At 42.9% G+C, this 25,912-nt stretch overlaps 1 protein-coding gene across 1 annotated transcript in view; it reads right to left on the reverse strand.

Annotated features, from left to right (window-relative positions):
• Positions 1-25,912, reverse strand: part of cryl1 (crystallin, lambda 1) — a 33,239-nt gene that overhangs the window by 5,016 nt on the left and 2,311 nt on the right. The window contains exons 3-7 of the mRNA XM_084084996.1: positions 23,462-23,588; positions 17,500-17,661; positions 15,895-15,990; positions 11,639-11,737; positions 911-1,019 (exon numbers count right to left, since the gene is read on the reverse strand). Coding sequence (XP_083941122.1) covers positions 911-1,019; positions 11,639-11,737; positions 15,895-15,990; positions 17,500-17,661; positions 23,462-23,588 — 593 coding nt within the window. The remainder of the gene's footprint in view (positions 1-910; positions 1,020-11,638; positions 11,738-15,894; positions 15,991-17,499; positions 17,662-23,461; positions 23,589-25,912) is intronic.

The raw sequence follows: 25,912 nt of genomic DNA on the forward strand, positions 1-25,912 counted from the left end.
GTAAAATTCTTAATTTAGCTTGGAGAATGTAAAGATTGACCGTACACTCTCAGTATTGAATTTGCCATCATGATTTGCTATGAACGTAAAATAAGATGGGGTCTACTAATGGTGCGGATTCCCTGTTAATCTCTGATGTCATGTTAATGACATGCCAGTCATGCCCAAATATGGAGGGAGGGACGGCAGGACTGTGTGTGAAGGCTTTTTCTCTAACAAACGCGCGCATGCACACTAGAGTTCTCAAATTCTGCCCGAACCCGACCCAACGTTTTCGGGCTGGGACGGGCCCAAAATATATGCTAAAAAGTCGGGCCGGGCCGAGCCTCGGGTTCTCTGAAGAAAAAAATCTATTACCCCCAAAAAAGAAATTTCAACTGCCCCTAGCGGCCTAACGGTAAGGCCGACGGAAATGGCAGTGGATGTGTTGGACGCAGCTCAAAGTGAACTTTAGTCACGTACAGTATCTGTCCGACCTTCCTAGCCTGTGTTAAAGAAAAACGTGTTGACAATGGCCAAAACTCAATCGCGAATCGGCGATAAAAAAATCGGCAAAAGTGGCCGTTTCCAAGAGGTTTTGGCCCTTATCTCTGGAACGGAAGGTCGAATCTGCTCAGTTCAAAGCTTGTTGGATGCGTGACTTTGAGGACATTACGCACATAATAACACATTTCCGGGTTTTCAGAAGTATTTTTTAATTATGGTAATTGTTCGGGCCGGGCCCTACTGGGCCCGTTGAGAACTCGCTCGCACGCGCACACACACACACACACACACACACACACACACACACACACACACACACACACACACACACACACACACACACACACACACACACACACACACACTCTTCTAGAAGGCCTGGCTGCTCGGCACCATGCCATAAAAGCACAAGAGATAACATTACCTTCAGGAGCGTTGAGGTGCATGGTTTCCATGGGACCTATGAAGGCGTAGCGCATGCCCAGTCCCTCTGACATCACCAGGTCAATGTCCTTGACCGAGATGACCCCGTCCTGGGGGAAAGACAACTCAACTCAATTCAAGGAAATTCAAGGGGAGAAACAACCGTCAAAAACCCTCATAACCGTTGGCAACCAGTCTCCAAACATTCCCTGACATGATGACAGACCTTTACGAGGCACTTGTGTAAATCAACAAATAAAACTCGGAGCAACAGAGCTTTGGACGATGTTCCCAAAGCATTAACCACTCCATTTCATATTTCATTGTACGATGACGTCATGCAGCGAAAATAGTAGATCTATAGCACAAGCTTACAACGTCATTATTAATGTTATGAGTTGGGGATCTGCTATTTTTGCAATATTTGAAGAACATTTTAATAGTTTTTGACATTGTACACCAATAAGGGGACTGCCCATAAGTCCGAGATCCCATTAATCCAACTACGTGGCTTCCGCGTGCGGTTAGGGTTAGGTATAGGGTTAGTAACCGTCGGAATAATGCGCCGTTGGCAAATTGACGCGGACCCCAGCAATAATGCCCCAAATAGGGACGCCAGTTTGAAAGTGGCTACGTCTGGAAAGTGAAACTTAAAGGACGACTTCACCCATTTTCATCATATATCTACATACTAGAGTTTCGGGGGGCTACGCCCCCCTCAACCCCAGCCGCGCACGGGGCCCAGCGTGGCCGTGTGTATATTGGGGGACCCAAATCGCTGGAGTAAAACTGTGGAATTTTTTTTTTGAAAAAGGGAAAAATTTGAAGAAATAATATTTGTTATGTTTCAGGGGGTCCACAGGGGGTCCGCGGACCCCCTGATGGTCCACTGACCCCCTGTGGAGTGTTGGGACGCGCGGGGACACCCCTGGAACATTGCGGACCATTTGGTTTTTTTTTTTTTTTTCATGAAGGTGGTTGCTTGTTTCTGGCGCTGGCTGTGCAAACCTGGCAACCCAGCGCATGCTGCCGCACGTTACACCGCGCTGGCTGTGCAAACCTGGCAACCCAGCGCATGCTGCCGCACGTTACACCAGAAATGGTGCCTGGAGAAAATGGTGACCAAAAAAAACAGTTTGGAAAAAAAGGAAAAAACCCCCGCAGCGGCTGCCTGCTGTTGTGGTGATGAGGTCGTGCGCACGGTAAACGGTACGAAGCTGCCTCCCCTTCCGTTTTGTCCGACATTTGGTGAGTAGAATTAATTATGTTGCGCGGTGGAAAAGGTGTAGTGAGCAGTGAGATGTCCCCTACGCGAGGCGTAAATTCAGCGCGGCCGCCGTGGCGAGTCAGTTGGCGACATGTGGTCTGGCGGTGCGTTGTTTATTCGATAACAGAGCTGTGGGGTGTCGCCACCGAGGGTGCGGAAGTCGGTCGCCATTTATATAGTTAGATAATTGGCCCTCATTGGTACTCATGATAAAATGGCAAAAGAAAATTCTACTGGGTCTGTGTCTCTTAAACAAGATTTCAAATATTTTATTTAGATTTTTATTAACACGAGAACAATGGCTTCCATTATAGCATGCCAACTTTCCAGGAATACAAAGCCTGCAGTTTCTATTAGCTTGGATTTCCCATCGATGATGTCACTGGTAGGTGGGTTTCTGAACGGTCCACAGCCCTCCTCAGAGTGAGTAGACAAAAATGGTACCATATTATAAAGAGTTGAAAATGGGTGGGCCTTTAATCATCAGGCATGGCGATGTTGAAGTTTGGGCTCTTCGAGCTCTGTGAGCTGCCGTAGTGATTCCATTCCACTGTCATCATCATCACATGGTGAAACAGAATCACACGTTTAGCACATAAACACAAACAAAGCATATTCTGACATATAAAAGACAGCTCACAATGCATTGCATAGTGACGTCGCATCATGGGTTGTGATCTTGTAGATCGGCTATTTCTGAAGGTTTTGGGATTTTCTTTTGCCTATAATGGCATGCCCAAATAGGCACGGCAGGTTGAAAGTGGTTAAGAAAGCGAGTAAAGAGAAGTGAGGGAGGGACTGCGTGGGTGTGTGTGTGTGTGTGTGTATGTGCCTACAGTACGTGTGTGTGTGTGTGTGTGTGTGTGTGTGTGTGTGCGCGCGTGCGTGTCCATGTGTGTGTTTTGGCAGGGGTACAGAAGGGATGACGCTTGAAATAAATTCCTATAATGAGTCTATGACTCAACACGAACAGAGGAAATGGCTGCTAAAAACCTTCCTACTGCATTTACAGTGAATTCTGTGTGTTTCATTTCTATGTATGATTGAAAAGTGCAAGATGGGCGAGACAGAGAGAGAGACAGAGAGACAGAGAGAGAGAAGCGTGAGGTGCTGCCAGCAAGGCCTGGGCCAACCTGGGCTGGATGCTCAGATTTCTGGGGGGAGCTACAGATACTTGTTGGCCGTGCGAGGGAGGAAATCAAAGCTCGGACACAGATACGCAGAGCAGGGCGAACGAGAGCACAGAGGGGAGGGGGGACAGGGTTGTCTTTGTTTGCGTATGGCGTCCAACAACGGCCCTGTTATCTGACCGTTGCGGGATGGTGTCCCCCCAACCCCTCTGTGGCGAGCTGGGGGGGTTGAGGAACAGGTGAAAAGGGGGGTTCTTCCTCTGTAATCGCAACGGGGCAACTGGCTGCTTTCTCAGCCACTCTGCTTTCCAACGCTGGCCCTGACTCAAAGGACAGGGCGGTGTGTGTGTGTGGTTGTTGGGGGGGGGGGGGGGGGGGGGGTTTAGGGTCTGTGTTATGTAAGCGGCTTTATACGTGAGTGAGTGTTTGGTGGACCCTGTCTTTTGTAAGACCCTAGGTAACTGTAGTAATGTCACTGCAGCAGTTTTAAACAAGCAAGGCAGTTTCACGTAAATTAGTTACAAAGTTGCAAAATTTCAGGGAATATGGATTAAGATGTATATATTGCTTATATCTGTCTGATTCTCGCTAATCTGTCCTGTTCGGTTACCTGATGCTCGTCTCTTGATACAATCACAGTATTGTAGTACAGTCTGCAGCAAATGACTTTTGTACTCCTTACTACTGCTTGCTAGTCAAGTCGGCAATGGACCCTTCACACAGCAGACAATCTGACAGGTAAACGCAGCTGAAAGTTATAATGTTGTGGGTGAATGGGGGGGGAACCGTGACCCAGGTAGAATGCGTGAATTACGTCAGACTTTGGTGCTCTATGGGAAAGCAAGACTGGAGTACATAGTAGATACATAGTAGACAAGTAGGCAGTGACTGTCTACTGGTTCTACTCATGGCTCACAGCTATGGATAAGCCCTGGAGCAGAATGAGGTCAGACATCAAAAGTAAGATCTTGGACAAACCGGAACAGGCTTTATTCCAAACTGTAACATCACATCACAAGTTCTTCCTGTCACACCCAGGAAGAACTTAAAATTTGCTCGGGAAAGATATTTGTTTATGTAAAAACTAACTTTACTCTGACTTGGTAAAACCACCTGACTCCAATCTGGATAGTCCAAAAATCGGATTTGGGTTGCTAGAGTGAACATAGCTTTTGTTTATAGAACAGCAACCCAAATCACATCATGGACAGTTTGGACACTGTAGTTGGAAAAGGTTTGCCATCATTTTTTACTTTTGTTTGCTGTACACATGGTAGTAAGGAACCACTGTTATGAGTTGGGAATTTCAAATGCTGTTGAATTCCAAGTCTTTCCATGATTTCAAAACCTATATACATAAAACATGTAAAACAGTAAGAATTGTACTGTTTTGATTGTGCTGATTGTATTTTGGATTTGTAGGCCTCCACCAGTGGACAGCTGTAGCCGGAAGCATTATGTTTACTGGTTGGCGGAGGCCGACTGTAAAAACAATGCAGTATTTCTAGTTTACAAAGACTTGATTGAAGCTGAACATTCACAGCAAATGAGGTGAGAGGAAGCGCACCTTTATCTCATTTGTTTATGTATTTGTGTGTGTATGTGCACGCATGTGAATGTTCTGAGCAAGTGTACGTACAAACACAGACACAGAGAGAGAGAGAGACACACACACACACACACACACACACACACACACACACACACACACACACACACACACACACACACACACACACACACACACACACACACACACACACACACACACACACACACACACACACACACACACACACACACACACACACACAAGAAAGCATACAAGAAAGTTAAATTAAAATGTATTCTAAACCAGCTGTTTAACATTGTTTAGAATAGCCGCCCACCACTGTGGAGACTGACGTTCAATTCGGTGCCTTTGGCTTGGCCGGGCGTTCAAACGAACAGAATTGTTCGTGTTTGCGGGTGTGAAGCCGGCAGGGGAGACCGTTCACTGTTGCTTCACTAGTGGCTCAATAGTTGCTAAACGTCTCTACTTTATTTATTTTTTTCCAACACAAATATATTTCATCTTATGGAGCCCAGATAAGCTAGTTAAATAGTTCACCTCATCGGGTCTCAGCCAGCAATTGACCACATTAACCCTGACTTCCCTAATTTGGCCAAAAAGAAAAAGAAAACCCCCCCACCAAACAACAGATCTAAAAGCTGTATGTGACGTCAGTCACCAACAGTATGACATATCTATGATGTATGACTCCAAATTTGGGCAAGGTTTCAGTCCGATCAGAGCCCCATTGACTTCCATTGTCGAATTAAAGTTAAATATTTCAAAAAGTATTAGAAATACAGTATGCGAAACTAAATAGTTGAGGTACTTCTATGGCCTACTGGCAGTGTCCACAAGAAATGTGGCGCTGACTGGTCCAGCTGTTTGCAAGCTTAGCTCCGTACACACAGACATTTATTGTGACATATCAGGCAAGACAAGACTGCTTCATAGTCATACCTGTTTATGAGCTGTAGGTCCTGCACGTGACAGCTCAAGTCTTTCCTGTTCATGCAAGATCACTGGTTTGTTTCAATTTCAACATAGTTAGCAGCTGTAAAACTATAAACTTGCTTTCCTCTTTTCCAAACATTTCCTTCTGTTTAGTTTGTGGTTTTCACAGGATTGTGACAGTGTAAATAAAACCCTTGTTCCTGCTTTTGAGAAACATTCATTTATGCGTTCATTTACAGTACTTACAGTATGTGAGAACGGTGTAAATAGCAGAGGCAAAACAGAGCATCGAAACACAACTTGGTTTAGCTCAGTTTGGTTGAGGACAGCTATGCTGCAAGACAAGAAAACAACAACTAAGTTCCAACAGGCTGCAGACAAACTCGCTTTCAGCTGCACTCAGGTCAAAGTGTTTCGACGGTAACAGTAAGGTGGCATTTTTGTCAGTTAGGGCCCAAAGAGTGCCTCAGGGGTTCATTGGGCTTCACGTGTGTCTTGCAGCAGGAGCGCACGAGGGGCAATCCAAAAATACTATGGTCGCTGTTGGACAGATATCTTGTATCTCCGTATTTCACCTTTTTGTTTTTCTTGTAAATGAATGCCTTACTTCATTGTATGATTGCATCACACAAAAGTGGTGAAAATAGACGATTTATAAGCTTGTAGAGTGTATTTTCGATATTTATTTCTTTTACATTCAATTTACAACTTTTAATGACATGGCCAAAATAGGGACGCCAGGTTGAACGTTGTGAAGTCTGTCTGTAAGTTTTGTAAATATTTAACCATGAAAAGTATTAACAAAAACTTCTGACTAAATAATAATGACTACCGGTACAGTACATTGGATCCATTGAAACACTAGGTTATTTTTTCCATTTCATGAAAAGTAACGGTTTTGGACATACAAGGTTCCTGCCCGACAGAGACGATATGGAATGTCAAGGAGATATGCCACACACCCGTGTGAAGAAACAAATAATGGCACGCTGGACATATGGATGCTACGCTAGATCTCCATCCCGTTCTGTGTACAGACAGGAGGGCAGGGAACAGGGCATTCGCTGGCTTCATTTCCCTGAACCAGAAAAAAACAGTGGCCTTCTGGGTAACAAGAGGGCCACTGAAACGTGACTGTTGGCGGTGACTGCTCCAGTAGAGACCAATTGCATTAAAGGTTTGGCCGATTTGTCAGCCATTATTTGCATTTTTTACATCTTTTTCTTTTTTACATCAGTATGTGAAAAATCACTGTATTTCAAAAATAGCAGATCTACAAGGTCAACATTTTTGAATAGGTCTTCTTAAGTGGCTAAATAAAATGTTGAGTTTATGTGTGTAGTTTATATTTGCATGTTGGCATGTTCATTTTATAATTATAGTTTTTCACTATCAATACTTTATTTGAGTTTTACTTTTAGCAACAAATAAGACAAATAAACATTTGAAAAAATACATGATATATATATATATATATATATATATATATATATATATATATATATATATATATATATCAAGTTTTTCAAATTGATCAGAATCGATTTAGCACTTTTTGACAAAATGTCAGTCAAAACATTGTCAATCGGTGGTCTCGGACTCTTGAAAATCGGTATCGGCATTGGACCCATAAATCTGGCCTCTGCTGTCTCACAAGCACTTGAATGAGGAACCCACTTGGCTCTCCAATGAACTGAACCAGTGACGAATACACTGGAAAAAAACGTCAAGGGCCATACAAGGAGCAGTTACGGTACATACAGAGATGCATTCCAACTGTGCCAACAGTTCCAGTAAATCACAGCAAGCTGCGATTTGCTGGTCAACGGGGGGGGGGGGGGGTTCTCACGTGCATTTTATTCATCCGTCTGTCCATATGCTGCTTTGAAGGAATATTTTCAGTAGAATTGATGGTACTGTAGATTCAAATGGAGCCGCTGCCCAGGCAACTATATTCTGTAATACACCAGAAACATTCCAAGGAGGGTTCAAAGAAAACCCTCAGTGATATGTCATTCCGGTCAGTGTAGGTAATTTTAAGAGCATGGACATAGACACGTGTCACTCCCAGCACTGAGCTGGACCCCGGAACCCAGAACTACAGTTGTCACGTTTAGGACATTTTACTTGACGATGAATTGTCACACAAATAATTGCGAATAACGATTTAATTGTGTGTACATTTCTGTTTTGCTTTTAGGCTTTGTAAACAAACATTTCACAGAGCAGATGTGCCAAATACGTATAATATACAAATAAATCATATTTAATAACTTTATACTTTTGGAGATCTTCAAAAATTGCGGATATAGTTGGACAAATAGCGGGGAAATAGCAGAATAGTACAAGCATATAAAGTTGTATGCTTGTAGATCGGCTATTTCCGCAATTCTTAAAAAATATAAAAAAAAGTATGAACATTTTTTAACATGGAAACGATTTTGACGATTATAACACTTATGCAAAAATAACCCAGAACATGCCAATTCTGTGCTCAGTGCAGCGATTGGTTGAACTACCGGAGCACCATATTAGACTATCACCTTTGTCAGTAACCAATTATGTTAGAGAGGTGAATGGGGGTGCTGACTGATAGGACCGTGCCTTAATGAGTGACATCTCCTGTGATGATTGGAGAGTTTAAGTTCTCTGTAAACAACAATCAGTGCAATGAAAACAGCCTTCTGTCTGACTGATTGGGAGGCTTGGTGGCCATTAAAGTGTCCCTGCAGCCTAACACAGCCCTCTTTGTGTGCATCTCTGATGGGAATAGTATTATAGGACTTCGGTGCTTGTGTGCGCATACACGTGTGCGTGTGTGTACTGTATGTGTGTGTGTGGTTGAGTATATGCTAGTCTAACCATGGACAGTTTGTCAGTGTATGTGTAAGCATGTATGCGTCTAAGCGTGTAACTATGTAGGTTGGAGCAAAGGGCTTAAGTCAGTCACGCAGGTTGATGTTTTGTGTGTTTGTGTGTGTGCGTGCGTGCGTGTGTGTCTCGGTTCTGTGAGAAAGGGTTTGGGACACACTATATCTCAGGTGTACAGTATCGGCCGCTCTGAGGACACAATGTCCTCGACCGAGCTGAAAGGAGACGTTTTTATTACGCATCTCTGTCACAAAGGACATGGAGAGAAGAGATGCTGTATCAACAGAGGGGTTCCAAAGCCTCCATTACTGTTGCGTTGTCCTGACAAAGATAGTGAGAGAGAGAATGAGAAAATGTCAATGAGAGAGAGAGAGAGAGAGAGAGAGAGTGAGAGAGAGAGAGAGAGAGACCCATGACTCTGGCGCCTTTTGCTCTCGGACTACAGTTTGTTTTTCTCTTCACTTGCATTTCTATTCCATATGTTAAACTAAATATACTAGAGGTTCGGGCCACTATGCGGCCCTCACATCAATATATACGGCATATTTTATACACAGAATTTTACCGGGCATAGATTGTATATTCCTCACTATCCACACTGACTGTTGGACTGGGGATAGACTGTCTATCTCTTTTTTGTATTTAAAAAAAAAAAGTTTATCCCACGATTTTGTAACCCCTATTTTTTTTACACCCAGTGCCAATTGTCTATGTAATCCTGGGCGTTTCCTTCCCTCTGCCAACCTAGGGAGGCCAGGGCCGAGCTCATGCCTCCTTCAATGCATGAGAGCCAACTGACCTTCTTGTCACCTGACAGGGGAGAGTTTCCCTGGTTGTGTGGAAGGAACACGTCATTCCAACCAGTTCGTTTCCCCTCCATCAGGCACCCCGGCTGGCCAGGGGGAGGCAGTATAGTGACCAGGATTACTGAATGTTTTTGTGAGGGTACCTACCCTAGGAGACACGGGGAGAACATGCAAACTCCACACAGAAAGGCCCTTTCGCCAACCCCCATGTATACCTGTTAATACACTGTTACTATACCGTTAGTGCACCTTGGCTACACTTATTGGAAAACCTGGTAATCCCCAGGCAGTCCAAGTGCTGAGGGCCAAGCAAGATTTCTGCAGTACTGTATACTTGGTTTCTGGTACTTTTTATCTTCTACTATTAGTATTATTTGTTACTCCTAGCTATATCTCTTTTTATTCACCTATCCTGTGTTAAATAACTGCTGTAATGCCATGACAATTCAATTACCCACGCAGGATTAATAAAACTATCTAAGAGAGAAAGATACAGAGGCAGACATAGCGAGTGAGAACACGGATGGGGAGACAGATGGAGAGAGAAAGAGGGTGGCAAAGAGAATGAGAGAGAGAGAGAGAGAGAGAGAGAGAGAGAGAGAGAGAGAGAGAGAGAGAGAAAAAGAGAGAGAGAGAGAGAGAGAGAGAGAGAAGAGAAGAGAAGAGAAGAGAAGAGAAGAGAGAGAGAGTGAGAGTGTACTGATTGATATAAGCCCTAAATTGGGTCCATTAAAGCCTCTCTCTGTTCCTGTCCCCGGATGAATGATGACATTTCATTGGCTCAATACTTCACTCTCTACTACTGGACTGAGCCAATTCATTTCAGACTTAATCACAAAGTAATCTCTTCAACAGCCTATAGATCAAAGGGGACAACAAGCTACAAAGCACACTTCCACACATTCAAAGAACGAGGGGATTAAGAGTAAAAAGATACTAGTACTGTACTTCAAATGTTGTCTACCCTAAAAAAGGAGGGGTCAACTACGTATCTATGGCCTGCACCGCTGGCGTAGCATGACAGCGAGTCGTGGGTTCGAGTCCCAATCCCGACGGCCTTTGCTGCATGTCACCCCCCCATCTCTCTCCCCATTTCCTGTCAGCCTACTATCCTATCCTATCAATAAAGGCATAAAAGCCATAAAAAACATACAAAAAACAAAAACTATGTTTTAAGTGGTAAAAAAAGTTACGTAAAAAGTAAAATTTGAGGTACTTTTACTTTACTATACATATATGTTTTACTTTAAAAAAAATATGCTCATGGCATCGTGGCGCGCTGTGAGCTTGTAGATCGTCTATTTTCGCTATTCATCATACAACAACTTATATGGGGCTTAAGTGGGAGCACATCTCACGTTAAGTTTCCGGCCCTCATAGTCATCATAATCATCATCATAATCATCATATCCTCCATGAGTGATTATGTAATGGATCTTGAAGCATGTTTACTGTCATTGTACTCCAGTTTGGAGGGGGACTGCGGAGGTACAGTAATAGTGGAGACAGGCTGACGGGAGATTTCCTCCTTCTGCATCCATTACAGAGCCATCAGTACGGCAGTTCATGACACACGACGGACTGACATGAATACCTACAGTAGTATACTGTACGTCCACGCCTAGTGTTAGTACAGGGTCCAGTACACACGCACACTCACACATGCACGCACCCATGCACACTAAGAATGTCCTTGAATTACACCTGCACTGAAAGTCAGTGACCTGTCAAATTCAAAAAAGTTAATACCTGACATTAATTGACGTTAATAAAAACAGAACCAATTGCAAAACCTTGAGATGTTTTCCAGGCTTGCCAAAAACAATACTGAGGCTGGGCTGCATATGGTGTACACAAGCATGCACGCACGTACGCAGGAGTGAGAACATTGCACACAGTAACTTCAAGGCCCTTAAACGCTAGGACCAACAGAGAATCTTGATGATTTGATGATTCTGATAAATCCTTTGTTTTATTATTTCCCTGTTGTTGTATGTGTTGATTATTATCACTATATTATTATTGCTGCTACAATGTCTGAGGAAACAATGTTTGAGGAACACATATGTTCTTATGTGCCTGTACACAAGATTTAACAATAATACACACACACACACACACACACACACACAAACACATCTAAACTCACCTGAACCAGTCTCCAGGACTCTGCTATAATGGCATACTGAACTCTGTTGAGGGCAAAGCCGTCGATTTCCTTCTTCAGACGAACAGGTGCTTGGCCAACCTGAACACAAACACACATGATTATTTGTATCACATACCAAGAGACAGTGAAAACATAGCATTTGATCAACAATTTAAGTTAACAGATTAACCATTTAATCTCTATAATCTATATACTTTGTCGTATGACAAATAGTGAAAATTACTTATATATACAAGCTACGGCAACATGCAATAACATGTGGTGAGCTTATCAGATCTGCTATTTTCGTTATTTTTGAAAATTATGAAAGAATAGGGATTAATGTGATTTGATTGATTGACTGATTGACATATTCATTGACAGAATGCATATACATAAACATATATTTGTACGTTTCTGTCAACAAGATAACACAATAAAGCTCGAGAGCTCATTTCCATTGTGGTCCTTTGAGTGTGTGTGTGCTTGTGCGTGTGTAAACTGAGTGCCGCATTTCAGGGGTTAACATTACTGTCGACTAAGAACTGCCCTGGCAAATGAAAATGTACAGTCTGGGATTCCCCAACAGCGTGGGGAGAGAGTTGGTTCAGAACACGGAAGGGTGTGTTGCTGGAGAGAGGAAGGTGTGGCAAGGCATCCAGCAGATGACAAATTATAGATCCAGTAAGCCCTCAGCCGACGGTGACGCTACACTAGCGGAGGAGCTGAATAGCTTCTACGCCCGCTTTGAGAGGGAGAGACCGGTGGCCGAAACACCACCCACCTCCCTCCCCCCAGCCCCACTTCCCCCCCTCCTCCCTCACGCTGGAGGAGCATGACGTGAGGCGGACACTGAGAGCGGTGGACCCAAGGAAGGCCATGGGCCCCGATGGCGTCCCGGGACAGGTGCTGAGGGAGTGTGCTGACCAACTAGCAGGGGTCCTTACCAAGATCTACAATCAATCTCTCTGCCAGGCCGTCGTTCCATCCTGCCTGAAGACCTCCACAATCATCCCCATACAGAAGAAGACAACCATCAGCTGCCTGAACGACTACCGTCCAGTTGCGCTCACACCCATCATAACCAAATGCTTCGAGAAGCTGGTCCGGACCCACATCACCTCAGCCCTACCCCCCGGGTTTGACCCTCATCAGTTTGCATACAGAGCTAATAGGTCCACAGAAGACGCCATCGCCACAGCTCTCCACTCTACCTTGAACCATCTGGAGAAGCGGGGAAGCTACGCACGGCTGCTCTTTGTGGACTACTCCTCTGCATTTAACACCATCATTCCTGACAGACTGGTGAGCAAACTGTCTACCCTGGGAATTCCAAATTCCACCTGCCTGTGGATTAAGGACTTCCTGTCAGACCGCCCCCAGACGGGTGAAGGTGGGTCGCCACATCTCCTCCAGCGCCAACCTCAGCATCGGCTCCCCCCAGGGCTGTGTGCTGAGCCCGCTCCTATACTCCCTCTACACCCATGACTGCACCCCGGCCCACCCCAGCAACTCCGTAATAAAATTTGCGGACGACACCACAGTGGTGGGGCTCATCTCGGGGGGAGATGAGTCCGCATATAGGGATGAGGTGGAAAGGCTGTCGATGTGGTGCGGAGAGAATAACTTGGCCTTGAACATCCCCAAGACAAAGGAGCTAATCATCGACTACAGGAGGTTAAAGTCAGACATCCTGCCCCTGATAATCAACGGTGACGCTGTAGAGAGAGCCTCGGACTTTCGCTTCCTAGGGGTGCATTTGAATGATGACCTGACCTGGACCACCAACACCACTGCCACAGTAAAGAAGGCACACCAGAGACTGTACTTCCTGAGAATACTCAGGAATTACCATCTTCCACAGGAACTGCTGGTGTCCTTCTACAGGTGCTCAATTGAGAGCATCCTCACCTACTGTATATGTGTGTGGTTTGGCAGCTGCACCGTTGCAGAGAGGACGGCACTCCAGGGAGTGATCAGGTCTGCCCAAAAAATTATCGGCTGCTCCCTCCCCTCCCTGGCTGACCTGGACAGCTCCCGTTGTCTCAGGAAGGCCCATAGTATCCTAAAGGATCCATCCCACCCCGGGCACTGCCACTTGAAGCTGCTGCCTTCGGGCAGACGATATAGATCGCTGAGGGCAGGAACAAATAGACTTAAGAACAGTTTCTACCCAAGAGCAGCAGTGGCTCTCACTGTGGAACTAAATGAGAACTAACATATGCACTTTATTGCGATATAGGACACTTTTTAAAAAATCGACTGGTCTAGTTTTCTGTATTTTAATATATATAGTTGTTGTATAATGCACTTTTAAGGGGTTTGCTACAATTTTGTTGTTCTTAACTGTAACAATGACAAATAAAGTTCCTTCATTCATTCATTCAGCTTCAGCTTCGTTGGCACGCAACGATTCTGTAATAAACCAAGATGGCTGTTTTCATCTCTGTGCTTTGGATAAACTCCGGTGTCACCTCGGCTGTGAATTCATTCAACCAATCCAATCCACAGCAACTGTGTCTGGCAGACCGGTGTGATCCATGTTTATATGGAAGCTGACCAATCAGCACAAGCTTATCACCCATGACAAATAAAGCCTGGGTATGTGATGAATATGAGTGTATATACAGCTGTCAAAGTTAATGTGCTAATAACGCATTAACGCAATGTTATCTTATCACCACTAATTATTTTAACCATTAAGGCATAAAAGGCCATTTGGCCTACCCTATTTCCCCCCCCAAACAGCTCTGTATGTCCGTGAGCATTTGCAGTGACATGTAAACACAGATTCATAACTTATGGATTTGTTAGTTTGTGGGATATAAATATCATCGTGGACAACTTTGCAGAGCGCAAGGCGAGAGTGCCCTTCAAATAATGGTGAGTACTTTATGCACTGATATGTTGCTATGCCCAGTTTTCAAAACATTCTAGCTTTTGATAATTTACAGTAGTTATTGATCATTTACAGTAGATATTGCTCATTACTCGTTCCCAAATGACATGAACTGAACTTGCTGAACTGCAATTTGTGCCGGCAGGCACGCACTTACTCGAAGTGGGTTCCCAAATGACATGAACTGAACTTGCTGAACTGCAATTTGTGCCGGCAGGTACGCACTGTAGTGTTATTTTGTTTCTCGTTTTTAATAATCAACATTAAAAAATACTGAAAATAAAATGTAAAATGGTCTAAAAAGCACTTAGTTAACTTATACAGTATAATCTTCTGTGTATCCTGCAACCCCCTTTGTGTGCAGTGGTCCTCTGCGTGTTTTGCATTTCTCAAATCATTTGAATTCATATGAATGTATCAATGTGTGTAAGCCCTGCAGTTAAGCATGAGCACGTGTACATGTGTTTGTTGTTAAGTGATGTAACTTCAAGCTCTAATGGGTTATTTAGCACCATATACTGTACAGTATATAGTATGTATGCAGTTGAAACAAAGTCACGCTTTACAGAAGTGCTGTACCATGATATACGACGGAGGGCAGAAAAGAACCAAACACTAGTCCAGGCAGCTCATTACTGCCTCCCCCCGGTGGACCAATTAATGAAATCACCTGATCATCCTGATGCAACATTTGCAAGACTCTCCAAACATTCCTGTTACGACTCAGCCGTAAAATTCTCTACCTTCGTAACTTCAATAACACTCCTGACATCTCTATCAGTACAGAATAGAGGCCTGACATGATTGATGAAGCAGTGGTTCTCAAAGTGGGGACCCCCAGGGATCCTTGGGGAGGTTCTAGGCCAAAAATCAATTTAACCACTTTAACCCTACAGTATATACATAATTATTCAAATAGCCGATCTACAAGCTTGCGTGTTCTGAGCGTGCAGATCTGCTATTTTCAAAAAGGATTTGGCATATTTTTTTAAACATCTCAACAACACAAATCTTGTATGGGGCGGTCCCTGGCACTAAATATTGTCGGATGGGGTTCCGTGGCAAAATGCATTTTAATTTTTGGGTAAATAAATAAGCCTTGACGAGCCTGTGTCCCGTTTCTGTAGCGTGAGGCGACTTGATGTACAAGTACAACCCCTGGATGTCGCGGGACTTGGTATGAGTCTTTGGTATGACCCAGCCGGGAATCGAACCCCCAGTATCAGGGCAGACGCTCTAACCGCAAGGCCACTGAGCTGGTTAATTTGGGGGTCCTTGACATTAAAACGTTTGAAAACCACTGTGATAAAGGATCTTCCATGCAGAGAGACAAGCCATGTAGTTTTGGGATCCCTACCTTGGTCATCAGGGCGTAGGAGGTGTCCATGACGGTGGAGTCAGTCTCCGGGTGGGGCACCAGCTCCACCAGTTTGACATAATAGGGCGGGTTCACCTGTTAGCAGTGGAACAATAAGCATGACTACGCAAAAGGTAACAGTAATAATAACTATTGTAATTATTGCACATACTTTCATCCAACCACGTGACATGTTCGTTGCAATGGTAATTACCCATGAAGCACTCTCTAAACCACATCAGTTTTACTGGGGGAAATATGCAGAAGGTGCACTATGCCCCTTATGTACTGTTACTATTTCTGCTGTTACTATATCTGATGCCAGCAATTAACTGCCTCCCATTGCCATGTTTTGCTTTTAACCATTCACCTTGTGTTCTGTATAAACATTATGGAATATGTATCTTTTCTGATCTGTTTCCTTATTTTATTTCTATCATTATTCTTTTCCTCCTTCTTGAAAACTGCACAAACGATTGTACAGCAAATAATTTCACCCACTGTTTTACACCTGTAAACCTGTGAGGTGACAATGAAGTTGAAGTTGATTCACTCATTGACTTTCTATTTTCCTCTCCTGTCCTCAGTCTTGTGTCATCCATGGAGCTAGTATTCTCAAAGTGGGGTCCAGGAACCCCCAGGGGACCTTGAGGGGCTTCCAGGGGGTCCCCAGCAAAATGAGGAACCATTTAAACACTATTCGAAAATAGCTTGTAGATCTGCCATTTTCAAAACATGTCGACAAATCTTGACACATCTTGACAAATCTTCTATCATAGAAAATCTGTTCAAATGGGGCCGCGGTCAATTCAGGGGTCCTTGACATGAACATGTTTTATAACCAATGGTCTATACAGTGAAGTGGTCTTGACTGTTGACGTGTCAATGACCAAGGCCTTCACTAACTTGTTGTTAAGTTACTAAATACCTAAGGTGTCAGTGAGTATTAGCTGAACGCCTACAGTGTGATGGATGGGTAAATAAACACATTTATAAAGCGCTCTCTCAGCAGTGAATAGAATAGAGCAGCATCTGAATAGAATAGAAAGTGGTGACACTTAAACAAACCTCCTCTTCACAGCTATGTGAGGAGAGAGGTCGGGTGACCCAGGAAGTTTTTGCATGTACAGGTATGTCTACAAAAAAGTCCATAATATCTATAAGTCTTATAGTGTAACATCCATTTTAGTAGTCTTTTTGGTGACACAGGTAGCTCCGTTGACTGCCATTCCCAGAATTCAGTTCAAAACAAAATCAGGGAAGCACCACTCCAAAATTAATCCTGCAGGGTCTCTAGCGCTGACCATATTTTGGAATGCAGCAACAATATTTCCAGAAACCGCATCTATCGACTTTAAAAGACATAAATAAAGAAGAAAGAAGAAATGCATTTCCGGTGCAGGTACATTTTGTCGCAAGTGTCAGGGCAGAAGCTTGCGACTAAAGAAGTGCTTTGCTTTATTTTTGTTATTTTATGGCAGTGGTTGTCAAAGTGGGGTCCGGGGACCCCCAGGAGTCCTTGAACGGGTTCTCCAGCTAAACTGGGGTTTGTTTAATTAAAACATTTGAGAAGCACTGGCTTATGGGAACAGTTCAGGTACCAACCGGATGAGATATGATGCAACGACTCCGCTTCTGGACCCGAGAGAAGACGTTGCTAGGCAACAGACAGGAAGTAGAACTGCTTAGGATGACATCGTCTCCTACATGAGTCTCCACCGCCTGGAACACACCCTGCTTGGCCTCCAACTGCTCAAACACTGACTCCTAGAGAACACACACACACACAAACAAATTGTTCTTTTAGGTCATTTTAAGACGTGGAACAAATTCAACATTCATTTCATACATAGAGCATCAATAGGATAACATTGTTAGTGAATATTGGGATTATTCGCCATCTTAGAATGCTGAAACAAACGTTATTGCTTCAAGAACAAAATGTAAGAACATTATTTTTCTTACATTCTTTTTGTCCGCCGCAAGCAAAGTGATGCATTGTAAGTTTGCATTGTTTTTTTAGTGTGGTTGCCCGAATATGGCAACCAGACTATAGTACTCTTCCGACTTTATTCTGACGCGCAATTTCTCCCACAGTTTATTTTTCCCACACTCGTGCCATTATGTCAAATTGACTGGCTTCACCGGGAATAGACTGCTTGTACTTTGCTAACAGATTGGTTACATAGTTTAATTGATATTCATTTATTAGTGCATTAAATGTCCCCATCGACTTTAATGGGAAAATGAAAAAACTCCAATTCAAGTATTTTTTTCTTGGAAACCGTAAGGGCTAGAGTTAAAAGACTTTGAGGGGAGGTTCATAGTTTATTGCCAAATGATTTAAAAAATAATTTAGAATTTTCTTCAAAACACACTTTTAGCTCCTCCTCCCACGTATTTTATCAAAATTTCACAAAAATCGGTACACATGATCTCTGAACCCTAGCGATAAACATATCCAAACATCATTTTGTCCATAGTCTTTACCGTTCGTCCGTAATTGGCTTCCAAAGTTAGTGGGAGGGGCCAGTTTTACAAAGAATGCCAAAAATCACAAACGAAACGTCCAAACAATCCCAAATTTGAATCACATGTCGAGGGTGGTTTACTCAACGAATGCCCAAAAGCATTTCCACTTTGATCCATAGGAGGCGCCACAAATGCGCAAAATGTAACCGTTTGATGCAAAAACATGATTTTTGGGGGGATCAGTTCTCTCAAAAAGAAAAGCAAGTGATCTCAGGAGTGACATGACGATGTATTGGCCCGCTACATTTGTGAGAGGGGCCTGTTTCTTTAGTGGGAGGGGCCTATTTCGCAAAATTTCGCGCGCGCATGGGTCGCGCACATGCACGCTCGCTGCGCGCGCGTGCATGTGCGCTGGGGGGGGGGGGCCCGAAAACTGTCCGTTGCCTAGGGCGCATTTTGACATTAACACGGCCCTGATTCCTCCAGGCGTATTTCTCGAGTTCCAGCGGCCGCAACCCGCAACCGGCGTCGGCGCAACCACACTTTGCAATTTCCCAGAATTGCGACGCGTCTAGTTTATGAATGTTTTCCTATTTTTGCTCAACCTGTGGGTTGGGACCCCCCCCCACATGATTTTTGGGGGTCCCCAGATGACAGTGAAGTGACAATTTAAGGAATTTTAAGACCTTTTTAATACTTCAAAAAAAGAAAGAAAAAGAAAGAAAAAAGTTTGTTAAAATTGTAAAAATATCACGTTTTTGGAAAGAAAACATGTTGTCTCCATTCACTATACTGCACTCGAGATGTTCCTTTTCACTGAGGACAATTTTCAAATACGTCAATATGTATTTTTCCCAATGGTAGTGGATTTTTGTCCACCCAAGCAACAGCAACCAATGGGCGTGGATAGGGGCAGGACCACAGGCAGGACTTGACAAAGAAGCTAACAGGTCATGGAAATTAACCACTTAAATCCTATAGCCAATACTTGGTTGACCGGAGTCCCCCAGGGCTCTATATGTTTAGCTGTATAATAAATATCTTTGCAGAAAATAGCTGATCTACAGTAGGTGGTAGACCTGCTATTTTTGCCGATTATTCGTCCCAGAATAGGGACACTAGGGTTCAAGTGGTTAAATTAATTCAGCAGACTTTTTCAACTCTTTCTTATCATAAAGAAAAAAATTAAAACATCATGTCTATTGTCTATTCTCTCTTGACACAAATCAACGACATCACTGGTCGATTGTTCTTCTCGCTGCATAAAAAAACACACAGATAATAAGCAGCTTCGGTTTAGCAGCCAAAGGCCGCTGGCTTTGTACTGTACTTTCAATTGTTTTTATTGTGACGCCGTATCGAGCAATAAAAACATCCTAGTGTTTTTAGGAGGGAGTGCCTGCACACGGTCTCGTTCCTTGTTAACACGTTTTGGAATGACGAGTTGACAAGATGACTTCCAACTAAAACAACTGGCTGAGCAAGTTGAATACCTAACACACAGTCACACACCAAATATGTGATGCACCTCAAAGTAACAGCGTGAACAGATCAAAGCCAACATATAAATCAATTTTTAATCATTGCTGTCAGGCAGAAACCTCCTACTGTATCGCCATGTTCTAACCTTTTGTGTTTTTATAGTATACAGGTGTGCCTTTAGATTTTGACTTGCCCACTTGGTGTGTCTCGGGCACAAAAAGTTTGAAAACCACTGGTGAGTGATTGGTTGAACACTTTCACTGCAGACACGGAAGCAGCAGAATATAAACAAGTAGGGATCAATATATAAGTGTAGTGGGAAGGTAAACGTGATGCTTCCAGGCTGGCTGTAACACTCTGAGAGAAGGGGAGAGCCTGCATATTTCCCCCTTCCACATAAAGCCTCCATTGTGCTTGGTCTGTGGCGAATTCGATCCGTTGTAATGATTAATCTAATGTCTGATACTTTGTGCCTCTCTGCACTATGCTCCATGTTAGAGCCTCCCCCTTCCTCTGTTTTCCTCTTTCATGTTTTCTTTCCTTCACATTGTGTGTATCATTGTCTTTGTCTCACTTCATGAGGAGCACCATTGTCTGTTTTTGTCACAGTCAGTGGTGTAATTTGCTTTCTTGGCTTGGAAACCTTATTTCCTACTGTAGCATGTGCTGTGTGTATGCCAGTGTGTGTGTGTGTGTGTGTGTGTGTGTGTGTGTGTGTGTGTGTGTGCAACACATGTGAGTAAGACAAGATAAGCTTGTATACTGTGAGTGTCAAGTGTCCAGTGTGCAGTGTGTGTGTGTGTGTGTGTGTGTGTGTGTGTGTGTGTGTGTGTGTGTGTGTGTGTGTGTGTGTGTGTGTGTGTGTGTGTGTGTGTGTGTGTGTGTGTGCGCGTGCATGCGTGCACTTGTGCATGCAAGTGTATATGTTTGCGTGTGGACGTGCGCTGACCGGAACCAAAACAAGATAAGCGTGTGTGTGACTGTGTGTGTGTGTGTTGTCATCGTGAGTGTCCATTGTAAGAATGTGTGTTTGACTGCTAAGCGTAGCAGAGACGTGATGAGTGACTGGAGGCTAAATCATGGTCTAATGGTTTCAGCCACCATGTGTCTCCTGTCAAACACCCTCTATACTCCTGTGCCTTCTTCACAGGAAATATCTGCCTGTTGTTGTGTTGGATCAGGGGGATCCATGACTCTGCTTTTGATATCCCCCCTCCAGTCATTCACTTTTATGGCCTGTGGGGATATATCTGGTGTTTTATCCCTGCTTCTGGTCAGACTGAAGCCCCCAAGGGCTCTATACTAGGCCATCTCCTGTTTTTGCTCTCTAAAATGCATTTCCTTTTTGACTGTCTGAGTCTGATATGTTGGATATTTATGTGATAACATCACAATTTTACAATTTATTAGAAATGCACATTTGTCACGGTCCGCTCCTCGGGCCGTGGACGGTGACCTTATTATTTGGACCTTGTATGCCCTTATATGGTGTTGGACTCCTAAGGGCTGTTCTTTAGGCCTGTTTAGGCCGTTCATTATGTTCGGCACTCTTGTATTGTAACTCTGTTGCCTTTGCCTTGGTTTTCTATACTCTTGTTTTGTAGTAGTGTTTCCTGTCTGCCTTGTTTTCTGTTTCCTGTCTTTTCTCACCTCCCTGTGATTATTGTAAACCTAGTCACCTGTGCTCGTTGCCTGTTAGCCTATCCTGTGTTGATTGTCTGTTGTGTTCACCTGCGTCCTGTTAATCCCCTGTCTATTTAAGTCCTGTGTTTGCTTCAGTTCTCTATTGGTTCGTTGTTTACAGTCGTGTGAGTTTATTGTTAGTCCTTGCCTAGTTGATGCTTTGTATTTAGTTCACCTAGCTTTCCCAGTTTAGTTTCCCCTATAAGTCCTCCTTATTCTGACTGCCTACTTGTGTATCGACTGTGCCTGTACTTGGACTTTGATTACTGCCTACTCCCTTTGTTTGGTGTTTAATACACACTTTAATTTGAGCTACGCTGCTTCTGCCTCTCATCTTGCACTTGGGTCCTACACCTCCCAGAACCACACCGTGACAACATTAACCCCAGTGGCTATTGTTATTTGTTATATGACAAACTATATAGGGCTTAAGTTGTTAAGAAAATGTCCTCCCTTATTTAAAAAACAATTACTGCAATGCTTCATCATGAAAATTAATGGTGAGTTTATCATTTCTATATATGGGGCTTCTTCAAACCTTTCAAATTAACAGATCTCACTTCTGCACGCTATGGGGTGTTTCCTTGAAACATGACATTTTCTTTAAAGACGCACTGAAGTGACATTTTCGGGCATTTTATTTTGAAGGTTCAGCCTGAAACGTCGGCTCAACGACTCTAAACCAATCAGAAGGTCCCATCCCTTCAGGCTATGGGACGTTGGATCTCAATCACTTCAGCCGTGGGCAACACGGCTAGTGTTTGTTTACAAGTGAGAGAGAGACGGCCAGTGAAGCACGTTTGCTACTACCTGGCTAATTTCTAACCTATAATGTTTTCAGATACATATTTTAGTGTGCAGATGAAGTTTAAAATGAGTAATACACTCATCTTCAATGAGATTCAAAACGGAGTATCTCTGTAATTAAAATCAGCTGTGTTTGAAGAACGTGCAGCTATGGGAATCAAACAGGTGCATGTAATCAAGATTCATTTATATTCACGAAGGTCGAGTTATGTCATCACGCAGCACGTTTTCGTTTACAGGAAGTAATTAATATTGGCTTTTTAGGGACTTTAGATGTAAAAATACACAAAAATGTTTTTTTTTCATTTTTTTTGGCATCTATTGTTAGGTATGCCCATATGATGACCACGGATATGCTCTAAAAGTGTGAAAAACGTATTTTTCATTTCACTACACCTTTAAGTCGTGACAATTAACCCAAAACCACTTAAACTGGACTCCCCTTGGGCTCTATACTAGGGCACCTCCCGTTTTTGCTCTACACACTAAATACCTTCGCCAAAAATAGCAGATCAACAAGCTCACAAGTGCATGATCTCCTGATGGGGATAATGAGAGTGCACACACTGGTGTCAGGAAATAGACTGAATCATCATGACAGCACCACAACCAAAAATGTATTTCCGGGTAGATAACTCTGGCAGCGTTGCATTGGAGCAGTATTATTCATTAACCTTATTTCTGGAAGAACAGGACACTTATGATATTGTTATTGACTATTACTGATATTGTACTGATATTGTGACTTACTAGAAATATATTACAGTATTTTGCTATAAATATCCACAGGTTGGCAGACTAGACATAGCTAATGTTCTGGACACTTTATCTTATATTGTGAAAACGTCCATAGACATTCTACCCAGAAATACCCGTTTATTTACAAACATTCAGACATTCTGATGGGTCTATACCAGTGGTTCTCAAAGTGGGGTCCAGGGACCCTCAGGGTTCCTTGAGGGGGTTCCAAATGGGCCCTTACCGGTCTGTAACTCTGAGAGTGAACAAATGGAACCAAATGGTTCATTTGGTTCCATTTGTACGTTCTCAGAGTTACAAGGGTCCTTGAAATTAAACAGTTTGAGAACCACTGGTCTACACTGTAGTTGTCTCCATTTGGTACCTGGACAAAGAAGGCGCCCTCTAGTGCTTGTGCCAGGTCATCATGACTGCTCATTAAAGCTATCTGCTCTGCTGCACTCAGCTCTCCTCTCAACATGTGAGCGTCCTCTAACTCCCCCAGCTGCTTCCTGGTTCAAAACACAAGGAGAAAGGTTAGTGGCATGCATACAAATGCTGCACCTAATCATTATTTTGCTGATCTAATAAGCAGTGAATTATTTATTTTGGATTATTCATTAATCTATGCAGTTAATTCAGAGACCATAGAATTACAGTAAAATGAAGTAAACACACGCATGCACGCACACAAACAACACTCCCCAAAGTCAGTGAGCTGTCAAATATGAGGAAAACTTTAGCACCTGACAATAAAACACAATGAACTTGCAAGACATGTTTACCAGACATAACTGAGGTATGCTTGTATTAATTACAGCCCAATTTCCTTCCCAGGTGCATCCATGTGATATCTTCTTTACATTTCCCATTACAGAGCAAATTCTAGATCCTAAAAATATATTTTAACAATTTTTAACCTGGCATCCCTATCTGTCCATCTATAGCTATACTGTCATTATACAGTAGGTCACAACAAGGATGAGAAATGTTTGCTCTCTTTGTCCAAAAAAAGTTTTTTCCAGTCAGGTGCGTAAGCCAAACAAAAGACCAAGAATAAGATGTTGTCTTGTTGGTGTGTGATTATACAGTAGACAAAATGTTAACATTTTAGCTTTTTTACACATCTTCAGAAATAGCAATAATAGCAGATCTACAGTACAAGCGATGTGTTGCGAAACTTGCGATGCGTTGTGAAGATCAGCTATTTTAGTATGAGATTTTTTTTAATGAAATAGGGCTTAAGTAGTTATACTTTTTAGGGTGCATTACTAAATAGAAATGTATCAAACATTTACACAAAGTGATAAGAGTGATAACACGTGTTATAGAGGTTATTTTAAAAGGATAGGAATACAGGTGTGCCCTGAGATTATGATCCCTTTTGTGTGCCTTTTAGGCCGAAAAAGCCTGAAAATCACTGGTATATTGGCTACTTGTTCTCATATGCTGCGCATGTTATTCGGATGCTGTATTTGTATGCTGTTTGCTTGTCCACAGATGCTAAGTATCTTATTTAGATAGTTTGCCATTCAGAAAGGTGCAAAGTTCGATGTTTATCCGCTGTCCCAACTACTTTACTTAGTACAGTAAAATCCTCAGTGTGCATTTATCTCTGAGACAGGGTATAGAAATAGAACCAAATGAGTCAACGTTTACACTCTCAGAGTTAAACTAACACTGAGGATTTTGCTGTGCATGAAACATTTCTAATGGAGGAGAGTTCCACTGACGGGCTATGACTACTAGGCAGTAGACAGGGTTACTCTGTATCTATCTACTTAAGATGTCTGAGAACAAGAGACAACATTATGTTTAACAACAAAACAACAGAATTAGACACGGTTAGGTAAAATCACAGTACAAACACATAAAACATGAGAAAACATGATCTCACAAAGGGAAAGGGAAATGTGGGCAGATGGCTGAATGCAGTCCGGTCAGTTTCCAGGCCAAAAGCCAGCATTAATTATAAAACTAGTTCACTGGGGTAGAGTAGCTATGGCATAGAAACCTATCCTGGATAGTTATGAGTGCTGTATGAAATGACACATGCCCTCGCTCAATTAACCTGTCAGAAGTAAACAATTGATTGAAGTTTGTTTTAATACAAATTCATTTACACGATAATGAGGTCGCCTGGTTGGTACTGTATGACACCATGGATGGAATGCTAGGCTTTGACATTTGACAGCTGGTTCAGCAGGAAATCTGACAGGAGAGGAGACTGAAAAAACAGACGAGTACGCCCTCTACTGCCTAGTAGTCATAGCCCGTTTCACAGACAGTGAAAACATGACTGTTCCCTCGATTCCACCCTCAAAAATCTAATGCTGCACATCACAGTCATTCTGGCTATAAACCAGAATCGACAACCACTGTAGCAGTAATGGTACAGTTTAAACGACATTGCACACTGACCTTTTATAGGCTATACTACCTTCTATATACCAAAGAATTGCATACCATACCAGTGAAATGACGACAGGATTTCTTGTTTGCTAGGTCTATGAAACTTTAAATTGTGGAAGAATTATACTGACATATCCCATAATACTGTACGTACCTGCAGTGTTGTGGTACTTCTTTACACTGTACCTGCATCTTTGATTTGTGATATCATTAACACTGTCAGAACAGACAGCCGTTTTTCAATTTAAACACTTTTGTCATTCCGGGAGCAATTTTTTAAACCAAATAAGACAAGATTATGTAACAGAACTTTACATCTAGAGTAAAGTTTCTATATTCTTAGCAAAACGCACCTGAGTTACAACTGTACTTGGACCACTTTTTTCTACACCAAATCTATTGGCCAAAAATAGCCGATCTACAA

This window comes from Gymnoscopelus microlampas, assembly GCF_963454915.1.
Source record: "Gymnoscopelus microlampas genome assembly, chromosome: 17".
Classification (NCBI taxonomy): Eukaryota; Metazoa; Chordata; class Actinopteri; order Myctophiformes; family Myctophidae; genus Gymnoscopelus; species Gymnoscopelus microlampas.